The 16825-nt window shown below is 39.4% G+C and overlaps 1 protein-coding gene across 2 annotated transcripts in view; it reads right to left on the bottom strand.

The window, feature by feature from the left end:
• The window catches only part of RECQL (RecQ like helicase), a 33275-nt gene extending 16542 nt beyond the window's left edge, over nucleotides 1–16733 (bottom strand). For both annotated transcript variants that reach the window (XR_009543572.1, XM_060166748.1), the window contains exons 1-5: nucleotides 16664–16733; nucleotides 14298–14345; nucleotides 6436–6633; nucleotides 5366–5545; nucleotides 1748–1854 (exon numbers count right to left, since the gene is read on the bottom strand). Coding sequence is in view for 1 of the 2 variants with exons in the window: in XM_060166748.1 (XP_060022731.1) it covers nucleotides 1748–1854; nucleotides 5366–5545; nucleotides 6436–6633; nucleotides 14298–14313 (501 nt within the window). In the remaining variant the exon portion in view is untranslated. The remainder of the gene's footprint in view (nucleotides 1–1747; nucleotides 1855–5365; nucleotides 5546–6435; nucleotides 6634–14297; nucleotides 14346–16663) is intronic.
• Between the last annotated feature and the right edge of the window lie 92 nt (nucleotides 16734–16825).

The following is a 16825-nucleotide window of genomic DNA, read 5'->3' as shown; positions in this document are numbered from 1 at the left end:
CAAAGACTCAAAAGCTATGAGCTAGATTGAGAAGCCACCTTAGATAAGACTCTCACTACTCAAAGATGGGACTATTTCACCATAAAAAAAGAATAATAACTATGGATCAAAAGACATCAAACATGTTAAAAATCCGTAAATTTACAATGATACTTGGGAAAAAAAAAAAAAAGAACTTATTGACCACCTTCGGAGAATGCTGGAAAACCAACTCTTTCTGAAAATTGGTAAAGAAAGGGAAAGAACTTTCAATATGCAGAGTTAATAAGGAAAAAGTTCTTTTTTACAGAAAAAGTCTAGCTAATATAAGAAAAAGTGAGAATTAGAAATCACCGTCTTGTAACCCCCTAATTAAATAATGCTCTAGGATAGGCAATAATCATCGGTGGCTGCTAAAAACCATTAGGTGAAAAGGTGATAGAGAACTTGATAATTATAGAGCAGGCAGACATAAGCTGAACCCACTGATCAAGCTAATGTCACAAAAATATAACTGGGTTTTATATACCTCCTGAGTGATACCAGGGGAAAGTATACTCTTGCCAAAAAAAAGAAAAGAAAAGAAAGCCCAAATACAGTCAAGCTTTTAGATCTAACTAAAAGAAACAAGTGAAACAACATCACAAGAATACAGTCAGGAAGAAACAAAATATAGGAAAGTATAGGACAAAAAAACAAACAAAAAAAACAACCTAAACAATAATTTGCGTGGGAAACAAGAAATAAGGGAAACCTATGGATATATCAACCAATACAACATAATGCATGAACCTTATCTGGACCATGATTAAAAAAAATAACAACATTTGATGAGACAAAAATCTGAATCTTTTTATATGATGGTTTTAAAGAACTAATACTAAATTTTTTAGATGTGATAATGGCATTGCAGTTACCTTTTTAAAATGTTAGAGATACACACTGAAGAAGAAGCTACAATTGAAATGATATGATGTCTGGGACTTATCTCAAATAAATAAACCAAGGGTGGGCAGGAGGGGAAATTGGGGATATATAGACGAAAAAAATTGGTCATATGCTGATAACTGTTAAAGGTACTTAACGATACATGGCAGTTTTTATACTATTCTCTCTACTTTTGTATATTTTTTAAATTTTCAATAATATTCTTTTTAAAAAACAAACACCTTGGAAATGCTTTATTCTACAGATAAAGGTAAGAGAGTCCATTCCCAAACAGAAGAAATTCCACAGGGGTTGGGTACCTTGTTACTAATTCGTTTTTTCTATTTAATTATATTGCATAATAAGAAATTCTTGCTCACTATTTTAGAATGGACACTATAAAACAGTCAGCAAATATTTCCTGTAAAGTGCCAGATAGAAAATATTAGGTGTTGTGGTCCATATCACAGCTACTCAACTCTGCCGTTACAGCGGGAAAACAGTCACAGACTACACATAAAGAACCAGCATGATTCTGTTCCAACAGAACATTATTTATGGCCACTGAAATCTGAATTTCATGTAACTTTCACACTTCACAACATACTATTCTTCTTTTGATTTTTTTTAACCAATTAAAAATATAAAAACTAATCTTAATTCACGGACCACACACAATAGGCAGTGGGCTAGAACTGACCTATGAGCAGTAATTTTCGACTCCAATGTAAACAGTTATCAGTTTTTTAATTTTATAAGCAACTCAATTGAATCTAAGGTTCCTATTTCAATGAAGAGTGTAAATTAAAAATAAAATACAATAAAAGCCACACACGCATACCTTAGAACTAGAAGCATTTAACATGGTAGCTGAAATTTCTAATTGTTTCAAAACCATTAATTGGTCTTCCATAAGGGAGATCAATGGGCAAATCACAAGTGTAAAACCTAAAAGAGAAAGAAATCTACTTTAAATTTTATATCACCACCAGAATGAGTTTACCTTCTTTACTGTAACTTCCGGCCCTGCCTATCAATTCGGACTGATTTTCAATGCAGCCTTAGCAATATACCAGCTATTTCTTACCCTCATTAATAAAGGAGGTAGATACGAATAAACAATAAGCCAAATAAGCAGATATAAGATAAACAGACATCTCTCACCCTATCAGTCTTACAGAAATATAGATAGATGTTATCATTTGGAATTTACTATCATTTTTAACATTTGGTATTGGTAATCTCAGTAAAATGATATAAATCAAGTCAAATACTATCCAGTTAGCTTTCCAAAGAAAACATAGCAACTTGTATCATCTAGAATGATAGTTACATAAGTATCCATTCACTTACTGCACCAGATTAATTTAGTCGGATCAGAAATCAGTGAACGGTTTTATTGACTGACAAGTTATCGTAATATATCCCCTTTCTCTGAGAACTGAAATTGTTTGCAGCAGCTACAAAAGCTATTCTACATTGTTAAAATCCTAAGTTCTTACGTTTCTGTAGTTTGTTCCTTAAAAGAACCTAGGGCAGAAAGCAGACCAGTTTAAAAAATATACTCAAGATTACGACCTTATCAAGGATTTTACCCTCTCAATTAGTCCTCTCTCCTGTATTTTCACTTTCTCCCTCATTACTGGCACCTTCTCATTAGTATTTTATTTTATCTTATCATCTTATCTTATTTTATCTTACTTTATTTTATTTTTTGGCCACCCTATATGGCATGTAGGATCTTAGTTCCCCGACCGCGGATCAAACCCGTGCCCCCTGCAGTGGAAGTGCGGAGTCTTAACCACTGGACCACCAGGGAAGTCCCTCATTACATTTAAACACGGTCAAGTCCCTCTCAAATTTGAAGAAACCCTGAACACCTAATTCAGGGCCCCCTGTCTTTTTCCCTGCATAGCAATTCTTTCCCAGGAGTGTCCCTTTCACTGGTTCTACTTTCTCACTCCTACTCACTCCCAAACAATTGCTCTTTGGTTCCCACCCAACTATTTTACTGAAGCTGCTCTAGCCAAGGTCATATTTGAGTCCCTTGTCACTAAGTCCACTGGAACTTCCATGTCCTTATTTTATTTGACCTTTTGCCAACAGTCATCACTATTAACTACTCCCTGCTTGAAATACTCCCTTCTCCAGGCTTCTGATAACCCCATACTCTCCTGACTACCCTCCTACACTTTGCTACTCTGTATTAGCCTTCTCTGTAAGGCCCTCTGTCTCTGTTTATCCCTAAACTCTTGGTGTTCTGGTTTCTGTTCTGGGCACCCTTCTCTTCTCACGCTGTTCTGGATGATATAATTCACTTCAATAGCCATCTGCATACTAACAGCCTCCAACCCAGCAACCTCAGGTCTCTCGGACCCAAGCTTTCCACTCAAACATCCTCCTACTCAGAGGACAATACTACCTGGATATCTTGCAGGCATCACAAATTCAACAGGCCCCACATTAAATTCATCACCTTCCCTCTCCATTCCCAAATAAGTTCTTTCTCCAATGTACCCTGTTTCAGTGAACAACTTCACCATCTGTCCCAGCCTCAAATCTGGGCAGCTAGACTATCTCTTCTCCTAGTCCTGTATCCAATGAATACCAAGTCCTACTGAACGTACCTCCTAAATATTTCTGGAATTCCTCCATCTGCTGGAATTATCCTTCTAAACCACAAATCTGACAAGTCTCTTACCTGTTGAAGACCCTTCAATAGCTTTCCACTCATCTAAGGAAAAGTTTTTAAAATATCTTTAAAGATTCTTTCCACATGTCTTGGCCTTCACTGCCTGCCACACTGAAATGATTCCAGGTTATTGAATACCCCACACCATGCATGTTCTCTCACTTTTAGGTGCGCGCACACACACACACACACACAAAAACACACTATGGAATATTACTCGGCCATAAAAAAGAATGAAATAATGCCATTTGCAGCAACATGGATGGACCTAGAGATTATCATACTAAGTGAAGTTAGCCAGACAGAGAAAGACAAATATCATATATCACTTATATGTGGAATCCTTAAAAAAAAAAAAAAGAGATACAAATGAACTTATTTACAGAACAGAAACAGACCCATAGACACAGAAAACAAACTTATAGTTACCAAAGGGGAAAGGGTAAGGGAGGGATAAATTAGGAGTTTGGGATTAACATATACACACTACTATATATAAAACAGATAACCAACAGGGACCTGCTGTAGAGCACAGGAAACTCTACTGAATATTTTGTAGTAACCTATAAGGGAAAGGAATCTGAAAATATATATATACATATATATGTATAATTGAATCACTTTGCTGTACACCTGAAACACAACACTGTAAATCAACTATACTTCAATTAAAAAAAAATTAAAATTAAAAAAAAGCCACTTCCTCAGGCCTTCCCTAACAGCCCCTAGACCAGATCTTTGCACTGACTTAATTCCCTATTAAAACCTTTATCACAAAACCCTTAAAGCAATTGCTTGCAATTAAGCTGTATTCTCTAGACCAGGGGTCAACAAACTAAGGGCCGGTTGCTTGTTTTTGTAAATAAGGTTTTCCTGGAAAACAGCCACAGCCATCCCTTTACCTATTGTCTGTGGCTGCTTTCCTGCTACACTGGCAGCTGAGCAGTCGGCACAGACCTCACGGACCGCAGAGCCTCTCCCATTTACTGACTGGTTCTTCGAGGAAAAGTCTGCTGACCCTGCTCTATACCCCTGGTAGTCCCCAAACAGCAGCATCAGTGTTATCTGAGAGCCTGTCAGAAATGCAAGCTCTTGGGTCTCACACTAAACTAGAATCTGCATGTTGATCAGATTACCAGCTGATTTTTATGCACGTTAAAGTTTGAGGAAGCACTGCTGGCCACTGAGCTCTGTGAAAACGAGGACCACATACATCTGCTGACTCCAGTATCTCCAGGGCCTAACACCACAGCAGACACTCCACAAAGACCTGGGGCTCGACTCCAGGCCTACTGACTCCTTTTCTAGGGCTTTTTCTCCTACAACATGTTCTTTAATGATGTTTCAGGAACCAGATAAAAGAATGAATTACTCTCAGTCTTTTTTTTTGCGGTACGCGGGCCTCTCACTGTTGTGCCCTCTCCCGTTGCGGAGCACAGGCTCCAGACACACAGGCTCAGAGGCCATGGCTCACGGGCCCAGCCGCTCCGCAGCATGTGGGATCTTCCTGGACCGGGGCACGAACCCGTGTCCCCTGCATCAGCAGGCGGACTCTCAACCACTGTGCCACCAGGGAAGCCCTACTCTCAGTCTTTAACATTCCCTCTCTAGGTGAATCCTTTAAAAGTGTATTAGTGGAGAGAGAAATCAAACAAAAATGCACTTGATTTTGGCAAATATAGGGCTAGACATTTTTTTTAAAGACTTAAAGATATATTCAGAGAAACGATGTTTCTTCACGTTAAATTAATGTTGATTAATACCCACCATCTGAACATAACGCTGGTAACTGGTAGCATAAGCTCTTTCCCCCACCTGTAGGCATAACGAGAAATACCTCCTTTCCAGACATTGTTACATTAATCGTTTCCAGCTGAAGTGACCTGAACTTCTGCAGTTTAAAGACATTTTGCAGAACATCTTTAACTTTACCAGACCATGGAAAATCTAGAAAGAGAAAAACAAACCAGATAGATTAGAACTATTCAGTATTATGAATGAGACACAAATGTGAATGGCTGTTTTTATAATAGAGAAGAATCAGATCAATATATAAGACTTTTAATACTATGGACAATTTAACTTTTATAATAATAATTTTGAGATCTGTTTAATTCCCGATGCTAAGCAAAATCATACTTAATGATATATCATAAGAAAAAGTACATCAGAAAAAAATGACAACATTTGCCGGTGATAAATAACTTACAGAGGAGAAAGGTGTTTGGTCAGGTATTTGAAAAACAGTCTGCATGTCCATCAGGAAATTCATAGCATCATAGAAAACTCAACTATCATGAACAAAGTTAACGATTACCTGAAATTTTTGGTGTAAATATCTTGTTTAAAAATGAACACTGGAAAAAAAGGCCCACAAAAGCAATTCAATTCTTTCAAGAGTTATAGTATTCCACAATTAATGATAAACAAGATGCTTGGCAAGACCCTGAATCAAGAAAGGTTTGTTCACTAGGGCAGGAGAATGCACTGCCTTTTAACAAGTGTGAATTTTTTTCTCAATTGTTTAATTTTTTCTAGTTAAAACCTAGAAAACTGAGTTAAATAAATATCTTATTTTTCCAAGCACCGATTAATGTTGCTAAAACCATATTTGCACAAAATAATACATTGTGAATAATAAAGGCTTCATTTAAAAAGAACATGGGTAAAGAATGGTCTGCTTCCAAGTTCCCCTGCCACTTAAGGAATGGCTAGTTTCAACTCTTAAGCTACTAGAAAGCACTGACCCAGGCACAATGATTTAATTCCAGTTCATAGAACTGAGAAGAAACAAAACTGGCAAAGATAAAAAGAAAAACAACAAAAAAAGAGCAAACCTTCTTTATTCCAAGAGGCAGGTGACGAATCACATTCGCTGCTCTCGCCAGCATCAGAATTCTCTAAACACTGCTTTAGTCTCTTTGTTAGGACATTTTTTTTCTGAATAAGCTCCTGTTGCCTTTCCAGAAGTTCTTGAATTTGAATGTCTACCGCATGTAGCTCACTGGTTATAGAATCCAGTTCCTCATTTAGAGCTACGAGGGAGGAAAAAAGATACAATGACCAGACAGAGTTAATCACAACTTTAGGTTTCCTTATTATTGATTTTTACGTATTCCTCACCATCAAAATTATATACTTATCGTAGTATAGCAGAGTGGTTAAGAGCATGTGTTTTGGAGCCACACAGACCCGAGTTAAATCTTAGGTCTTCCTCTTACTGGCTGAGTGACCTCAGGCTAAGTACCTTCTACTTAACTGAGCCTCAATTTCCCTATCTGTAAAATGGGGATAATATTAATACCTAGCTTTCATAGAACTGCTATAACAAATTAAATGAGATAGCATATTGAAAGTTCTTAACACAGTACCTGGCACACAGTTAAGCATTTCATCTATAATAATTTTTTTTATTATGTTGTAGGGCAGTGGTCCAACCATCTCCTAAATCATTTCAGTAAAGTGACCAGACTTTGAAGCAAGAGGAAATTATTTAAAAGTCATACCCTAACTACTTAGCTATCATTTTACAAAAACATTCATATTTGGGTTCATACTGTGACATTGTAAGGAGTCGGTGATTATAAATACAATGATGTAACAGTAAAGAGAGAAATCAAGCATGCTACTGGAATTGGCATTACAAGGCCAGCATGCTAACTTATAAAGAAGCCTTAACATATGACTCTAATCAGTCCAAATATTAAAGTCAAAGTGAGACTTCTTTTGATATCACATCAGTGGAAGCTAGAAAAATTTTATAGATTGGTGTTTTCTAAAACATCTGCCTGCATTAATCAGTGTCCAGTTTTTGTTTTGTTTTTTTGGTTTGTTTTTTTTCTTGGCCATGCTGCATGGCTCGTGGGATCTTAGTTCCCTGACTAGGGATTGAACCCTGGCCCTCAGCAGTGAAAGCACAGAGTCCTAACCACCGGACCGCCAGGGAATTCCCAGTCAGTGTCCAGTCTTAATGCCTTTTCATGAGATTAAATCTTATATATCTCATCTTTTCATGAGATGAAATCTTATAGTTATGATTTACAATAGGATGCTCCGGTGGCTTTGTATTCTACCAACTGCCTGCATGATTCTTGGTTAGGGCTGGCCACCAGGGAAATCTGTAGGAATGAAACAGCAGCCAGGTTTACAGTCAGGAGGCTGGCATAAGGTCAGGTGTTGCTGCAGCTCACTCCCGTTGTCGCTGATCCGCTGGCTCACCTTGCTGACAGGGGGCAGAAGCAGGGGCAGGTTTACCCACAGCTTCTTCAGCTTCTTTGAATCCTTGGCTGGGTTCAAATGCAACTTTCTGCGGCAAGTGCACCAGCTCTTCCGCAGGGCACCAGCGTCCTGGAGGTCAGAGCCTTGGGGACAGTGACACATCACATGAGTCCCAATGACACACAGGTTCCACTTGGTCCTAGTGCGTTTCAGCTCTTCCTTATCCTCCCACATGCCACATCCATCCTCCTGACCCTGCTGCTGGCTCTTGTGACTTCCAGACCAGCAACGGACTTCTTCACCAGTTCCCATGATCATGTAGAGACTAATCCCTGGCATAAATCCCTTATATCACTCATAATGATTCAGCTTCTCTGATGGAACCTGACCAATGCCAAATGTTGTCCCAGAGGAACAGAACCTTAATGGGTTCTCTGAATCGCTTCTGGGCCACCTGGAATTGAGTCTCTGATCTGATTAGATTTAAGGGTATTAATGACCCCTCTCTGCAGTAGTAGAAGCGATAATGGTATTCCACAGCATGCAGTAGACAAAGTTAAATTATCATCTATAGATACCAGTAATTAAGTACCTAGAGAAGGCAATGCTCTGGGTGACCAAGTGTTTGCTGTCACAGAACATTTTTGTAAGAATAATGGGGTTGGTTGGTTGCTTGCGAGTATGCTGGAGCACTTGATGAGAGAAATGCAGGGTGTCCATAAAGGGACCTCAAAGTTTCTATGACTGTCCTAAACAAAACCCTTATCTCCAGAGATTACTGAATACAAACAAGTTTAAATTCTGCAGGTGGCTGAATTATGATACAAACTGAATTCCCAACCTCGCAGGGACTCTTCTGTTAAAGTTAGGACATTGATTTGGAAGGAGTGAGACCCTGAAATCGGGATGGGAACATATGGGCAGATTCCAACAAAGCAGGGGACCTTGAGCCACTAATTCTGCCAAGTCTTTTTTGCCCCCCCCTCCCCTTTCTGAAACAGCCTCCTCCTGCCTGTTACGGTCTTTCCTGAGGTAGATGCCCTGCAAGAGCATGTTAATCACTCGAAGGATCCGCCCCCACCACCTTCCAGTGCTACAAGACCCACGAGGCCCCAGAGGATGAGGTATAAAAATGTGAACTGTGAGAAAACATGACACACACCAAAAGAGTTGCATCTGCCAATATCCATCACCAGAAACTAGAGAGTATACGTGGGAACAGGTCCTAAGGCTACTAAATCAAGGTGCATACAATATTGAATGAAGCCAAATTTACTGGTGTGGACTCAATAAGAAATTCTGGATTTATGGACTTCCCTGTTGGTGCAGTGGTTAAGAATCCGCCTTCCAATGCAGAGTACACGGGTTCGAGACCTGGTCCGGGAAGATCCCACAGGCCACAGAGCAACTAAGCCCATGCTGCACAACTACTGAGCCTGTGCTCTAGAGCCCACAAGCCACAACTACTGAGCCCGTGTGCCACAATTACTGAAGCCCGCACGCCTAGAGCTAGAAGCCACAGCAATGAGAAGCCCGCGTACCACAATGAAGAGTAGACCCTGCTCGCCACAACTAGAGAAAGCCCAGGCAGCAATGAAGACCCAACGCAGCCAAAAATAAATAAATAGATTTATTTTTTAAAAAGACAGGACACAGTCCAACAACAAAATTTAAAAAAAAAAAAAGAAAGAAATTAATTCTAGATTTAGTGTGCTAAATATAGTGGCCAGGAGTGGCTCTAATAATTTACTTAGCTAGTCCCAAAGATGAATATCAGAAAGTTGGGAGGGCTGGAATGGCTGTTCTCTGTAAGCCCGGAATGACCATGGGAAGTACTGCCTTTGAACTAGACTACCTGAATCAACGAGAATGATGGATTCTAAGACATGGGGGCTAAATGCTGGGAATTCAGTTCACGACCAGAGGAAACGTAGATGTGGCTGCCATACCCGGCAATAGAGTAGAACAGTCTGACCCACAGAGATCTTCGGCAGTAGCTAGCTGATCATGATGTCTGAAATGGAAACAGACGACTTGATCTGTACAGGCAAAATACAAAGGCCTGATTCTGGTAAACACAAGCCTGATTTGAATCACCGCAACGGAGACATAGTCCTTCAACCAGTTCCTGGAAATGGCCAGTTTATAGACCTAGAGTCCCTTGTATAAAGTGGAAGTTGGGGCCCTTTGAAAAAGGACTCTCCTACACAGCTAAAAATTTATGTGGTAAATCTTTCCACTATCCTTCTCCAGAGAAACTTATCAAGGTAATTGTGTACTGGGAAAAGGAAAATAACTTCTCAGAAATTACCAGACATCAACTCTAAACTGATAATTCCTGGAGAACTAAAATGCCACGGTGATCCACCAGTCAGAGTAGGGACTGGACAAGCAAAGCCGATGATCAATGCAGTTTTGCTTGGGTGCATCATACAGTGGGTTAGGAGGTCCTCCAACCTACTCTGTGGTTACTTCCCCAGTTCCAGCAGGCATAATTAGAACAGGTATATTCAGCAACTGGCTGAGTTCACACGTAGGTCTCCTGACCCAAGAGTAAGGACTATTATGGTAGGAAAGACCAAGTGGAAGGCAGATAAGTGTGCTTACCTATCCAAACAGTGAATAGTGCTCTTCCCACTGCCACTAGTGAAATGTTTGCTTCCCATCCCTGAAACTTTGGACTCTGCTGGTCTAGAGGTCTCAGCGAGGAAGAACTCTTATACCAGGAGGAAAAGCAACGGTTCCATTTAACTGGAGTTGACTACCACTTGGCCAGTTTGCATTCCTCACGACAGGAAAGCAACAGGCAAAGAAGGGGGTTACTGGACAGGCTGGGGGGAGTGATCCTGACCATTCAAGGGAACTGGATTGCTATGACACTGCAGAGGAAAGAAGTGTGTCTGGAATGGAGGGGATCCTCTAGGCTGTCTTTTGGTATTCCCATGTCCTCTGATTAGAGTTAATGGAAAACTACAAAAACTCATTATAAGCAAACTGCTAAGGCATATCCCACCAGGCAAGGCCCCATGACCAGGTGAGGTGCTTGCTGAGAACAAAAGGATATGGAATGAGAAGTTGAAAAGGCAGTTATAAAATAATAGCTATGACCACGTGATCAGGTGAGAACCAAGAACTGCAATAGCTATAAGCATTTCTCCCTTATTTTGACATTCCTATATAAGCCAAATTTGGGTTTTTCTTGTTGCTGGTTGGTTGGTTGGTCAGTTGATGGATGGGTGGATGGGTTGATTGATGTTCCTGCTCGCGTTCCCCTAAATTCTAAAATAAAAAGTGTTAATAGTCTCTAACCTCGTATCTCAGGATTTAAGTTAGAAGATTATCAAGAAGGATGTGATTCAGCAAGAAGAGGAATGAGCGTCACGCAAAGATGAAGAAAAAGAATTCCTGTCCTCTTCGGAGGAGAGGATCAGTGTATATTTGGTTGGACCAGGGACAGCTGTATCATGTTGGGGAGCCAGAGATTTAGAAGGTGGAAGTGAAGCCGTCGCCATATTTTCCATATTTAAGAAGGTCAGTGCAAGGTCAGGCCTGGTGACCTCACTGGCATGGGGCAGCAACTGGGTCCATGATTCCAGCTGCTGCTAGATATCCTTAGGGAGACAGCAGGGTCTGCAGCTCCTCTAGATCCTGTTGGTTCTCCTCCCTTGGCTTCTCTGAACACTCAGCCAGGTCATATGCAACTCCACGGGGAAGGACGTGAGCATTTTGACAGGTCCTGCATCACCTACACTGGAGGCTTTGAGGCAATAAGAGACTGATCTAGGTTCCAGTAAGATTCATCTTCGTGGGGAGCAGTTTGTTTGGGCATTCCCCACTGCATATGCATCTTCTCTTCCTAACTGCTGGCTCCTCCAACTTTGGGCCCAGCTCCAGACACGCAGGCAACAGACAGAAAGAAAGAGCTTAACCACTTCCCATATTCACACCAAGTAGAATCCCTACAGTTAGTCCCTTCTATCTCTCATAGTGGCTCTGCTTCCTGATCAAATCCTACGTAACAGAGATGTTAATGTCAAACTACGCTACAAAGTCAGTATCATCGTACCTTAGATAAAGTCCTGATTGACTAAGAGTATAAGAAAATAGAGCTAGTTGTAATAAATCAGGGTCTTTTAATGTTTTTGTTCAAAATTATGTCACCTCTATTGCCAGCACGGACAACACATGACTTGTATTATTGGAGATGAGATTGAAAAGTGAAAGATTTCAATAATCCGTAACAAAGAGGGCTTATTACTATAATATATCTCAAGAGCACATAGTATTGAGCAGGAATCACACTCCAGAGTTCCTAAGCTTACAGCTGATGCAAGGGAGGTATCAGTCTTCAGAAACAGCACATTTTCTAGCAATATCCCATACTGAAATGAACAACGAAAGGAAAGGGATTTGCCACAAGGGAAGCCGTCAAATCCAAATCAATAAACTGCCTGAAGGCAACTTCAGAGGCATTTCAAATATAGTTCGACAAGTGGGTAGAACAATAGAAGAGGTGGGTTATTTGAAAGGGGCACAATATTGTAAAGGCAATGATTCAAAGTAAGCATCTCCTCTTAAATAAAATTTATCTATGTCATTACTCAGTTATTTTAAAAGCATAGCCTACTGAGAAAGCTTAAAGTCTTGTTAAGTAGAATAATTCATTTATGCATTCCAATAATAACTATACCCAACTGAGGCAAGGTTCCGTAACATCTCTGAAACCTTCACCTTTGTCTCTTAGTAAAGAACATTTGGATTAGCATTTAATATAACTTAAATTGTTACTATTTATTATTAACCCTTAAGCTGTGAGAATGAGTCATGAGACAAAGCCAAAATCTATGTCACTATTTTTTTCATATTTATATTTAAATAAATTGTAGTTTTTAGGGGTGGATGGGAGGATGCCATACTTAGGAAAACCATTTCTTTAAAGTTTGAAAAGAACCTAATCTTTTTACCCCACTGTTAGTGCTAGTATGTAGCAAAGGCCATATTCACTATATCCTACAAAGGACAGGAAAATACCATAGAATAAGTTCCTCACTCCTGCCATCCACTTCTTTACTGAATAGTCAGCAAGACCTCACTAATAAGCACAACAGAATCTAGCCAAGTTTATAAAAACAAGCAATGGATGGAAATATACCAAAATACCAAGAGTAGCTGCCTGGAAAAGGTCAAATGGAAGTTTTTCTTTTATACTTTAAAAACGTTTCAAATAGCTCCACTTACAGGAACTTATCTTAAGGAAATAATCAGAGACGCACACAAAGCTTTTGATTCAAAGATGTTCAATGCAACCTTTTTTACATTTTAAAAATGGAGACAGACTGAAAGTTCAACACCAAAAGTGTTAATTGTTTAATGTCACTTCAAAACAATAAAATACAAAACAGTATTAAAAATAGAATATTTACAACATAGAATTTACTTAACAATATGTCTATACTCTATATCTACATTATGTTTTTAAAAATCACATTACCAAACATTATGTACAAAACGTTAAAAATTTTGTTGAAAAACAATACATCTAAATGTTACAGTATTAACCTGACTAGTGAGATTATAAATGATTTATATTGTCTACTTGATAAGTTCCCAAATGCTATCAAGAAACATATCATTCCTTGGAACTCTTACGTATTGCTTTTTGGGAATGTAAAATGGGATAGTCACGATGGAAAACAGTACAGTAGTTCCTAAAATAATTAAACATAGAAACACCATGTTAACCAGCAATTCCACTTGTAGGTATATACCCCCCAAAACTGGAAGCAGGGGCTCAAATGGATACTTGTACACAATGTTTGTAGCAGCATTATTCACAAAAGCCAAAAAGTGAAATAACCCAATGTCCACTGACAGACAAATGGATAAAGAGAAGGTGGTATATACATACAATGGACTATGATTCAGCCTTAAAAAGATACATGTTACAAAACAGATGAACCTCAAAGACATGCTTAAGTGAAATAAGCCAGACACAAAAGGACAAATATTGTATGATTCCACTTAAATTAGGTACCTAGAATGGTCAAATTCACAGAGACAGAAAGCAGAATAGTGTTACCAGGGGCTGCAGGGAAGGGAGGACTGGGTTTAACTGGTACCGAGTTTCAGTTTGGAGGGATGAAAAAGTTCTGGAGGTGGATAATGGTGATGACTGCACAACAGTGCAAATGCACGTAATGCCAGGCACGTAATGCCACTGAACTGCATGCTTACAAGCAGTTAAAATGGTAAATTTCATTAAGTACATTTTCCCACAATGAAAAAAAATCTGAAAAAACATCACTTCTATAATCAAAATTTTTAAAACCAGTATTTTTTAAATTTATTTTTTATTAATTTCTATTAAGACTTTTTTAGAGCAGTTTAAGGTTCACAGCAAAATTGAGGGGAAGGTACAGAGAAAAACATGCAATTAGAAAGAGAAGAGAATGAACTACAAAATGTAATCATCTCCACTAACCTGAAATGGATGCCATTCTAAAGTTGAATTGGAGAGCCAAGTTTCTTTCTAAAAGTGAAAAAAAAATCAGAGCAACAACTTTTTAAAAACAGTACCGTTGATAATGCTCAATGATAATGTCATTACTAAGCACAAAAAATGTTAGAAAGTAAACTATATACTGCAGTGACCTTTCAATAAGGACTACATGCTTCTTCCCACTCTACATTTTTATGGAAAATTCTCTAGATTTCAGAGGTGTCCAAAGTCACATAAACATATAATAACAAGTATGACGTCAAGAACACTGAACAAATATCCACCAGACACAAAGCAATGTCACAAAAAAAGAGCAAAGCTTTGAGGTTAAACAGCTTTACCACTAAATTACTGTGTGATCTTAGCAAACCTAAACAACTTGTTCATCTCAGCCCCTTTCCCTGTCTCTAAAATTGGGATGGTGTAGGCTATTTTACAAATAACAAGTTGGATAGATTCAAATATCCCAGATGAAGCAAAATCCATTAACATAATATTCAAATTAATAATTTAACATTTTACTGAATATTTGCTTTAAAGGGTTACAATTTAGACTCAATCTTAAAAGAGGAATTGGTATTCTACAGAGGGGTGAGATTTCAGAGGGAGAGAACATGAAAAGGTCAGAAGTGGGGAAAAAGCCTGGTTTGTATTAAGGAACTCAAAATATTTCTGAATGACTAAAACTTAAGAGTACACACGAGCAAGTGGAAGGAGGTCAGGTTGGAGGGTAGGAACTTTATTTAGATTGTCCATAATCTCCAGGAACACCTCCCCCAACTCTGACATGGAACACCAATATTTTCCAAAACTAACTTAGAATGTTCTCCAAAGCTTCAGCATCACCCTACCCTTACTCAAACTGCTGATCTTATGCCCTTCCTCATGTAGAATTCTGTAGTCACTACTAGGCTGGAAAAATAAGTAGGGTCTTCTTTACCTTGCTAAGAAGTTTGGAAGGGCCACACCACTAAAAGATACTGAAGGAGGGGAGTAAACCAAGGACTTCTAATTATTTATCGATATGAATATGTCTTCACCATTTTGTGGAAATATAATTCTCCTTCTCTAGACTGTAAGGTTCTCCAGGGGGGTAGGGATTGAGTCCCTTCACATCTGTATCCACATAGCCTAGCACAGTGCCTTGCATATAGTGCAGGCTCAGGTTTGCTGAGATTGAAAGCAGAGGGTTTTTCTATACTTATGAAACGATGTAATCTACAACCATTTTGCCCCACTATTTTAAACGACTCCTTTGATTATACTGTTAAAAAACTGCTCATAAACTCCTTCCCCAAAGGATGTGATTTAATAGCAAAAGCTATCTGAACATAAAATATGTTCAAAAATTAATGAGCTATCTATAGCATGTGTGTCAGAAGTATACCTAGGCACTGTTAAAATCCAAAACAAACGGAGACCAGTCTTGAAAATTTCCTGGGCAGACAAAACCAGCACAGACATACAAACAAAACTTAATTTAGCTTATTTTGAAAGACTAACTTGACCTGGGGCATTTTTTTGTTTCTGCCTCTGGAAATCAGAAGCAAAACTCCAACTGTTTCCCAAGGATGCTATGAGGTAACCACTAATCAATTCCCTATCCTTTAAGAAAATGTTAATATTATAACCAATCAGTGTGAAGAATAAACAGTCCTTACTAAACAAGCTGCTTTATAACAATATAGCCCTGAGCCTAATTCCATGTTTCGATTTGAGTGCTCCCGGTTGGCAAACTGTCTTTTTGGTGTGTACACATGAACTTTTACTAATTACTACTTCCATGATTCAGTGGTTTTACTTGCTATATCTGAACTTTTGCAAGCATCCTCAGGAAATATTTTACAGGGTCTCAGGCAGTCATGCATGCTTGACACCAAGTACCAGAGGCTAAATCACACACACACATCCTCCAACTCCTCGCCCCCTGCGTTTAGACGCAACAGCAATTTAATAATACCCTCCCTTGCGCTTAGGCGTTCCCAGTGGCGTTTCCCAGTAAACAGTGGTTGCAAATAAACCGGCTGTGGTACCCAAGCCTCCTGCACGGAAAAGGCTGGTGATAAAAAAAGACCGGTCGGCAGTGGAACGTGCCCCTAAAGGACCGAGTTCCATTAGAGCTGAGCGATGATAGAGAGTTCGATTAGAAGGGCGAGGGCCCCTGTTTCTCCCCAATGTATTGGTGGAAGGAAATGAGCCGGCCTCCCCATCAGCCAGGAAAAGGAATATTAGCTGTTTCAAAGCGGTAACGGGAGTTACCCCAGAACGTCTCCCCAGGGGGTTAAGGGACATCCTCCCCTCCTCGGTCTCCGACCCCAAAACGCCCCTGCCTCAGGTCCGCTACTCACCGCTTTCAGACGCGCTCCAACGAAAACTTCCCGCCACCTGGCTTTCTTTTCTTTCCAGCCAGGAGCATCCACCCTTCCGGGTCGGTCCTTTCAACCAATTGGAAGTAATACCCTTCTCTTATTGGTCGAGGGGTGTGGCCACCATGTGCGTCACTGAACAAA

Source organism: Lagenorhynchus albirostris, chromosome 11, assembly GCF_949774975.1.
Source record: "Lagenorhynchus albirostris chromosome 11, mLagAlb1.1, whole genome shotgun sequence".
Classification (NCBI taxonomy): Eukaryota; Metazoa; Chordata; class Mammalia; order Artiodactyla; family Delphinidae; genus Lagenorhynchus; species Lagenorhynchus albirostris.
The sequence above is the reverse complement of the archived record's forward strand: the minus strand, read 5'-3'. Positions and strand labels throughout refer to the sequence as shown.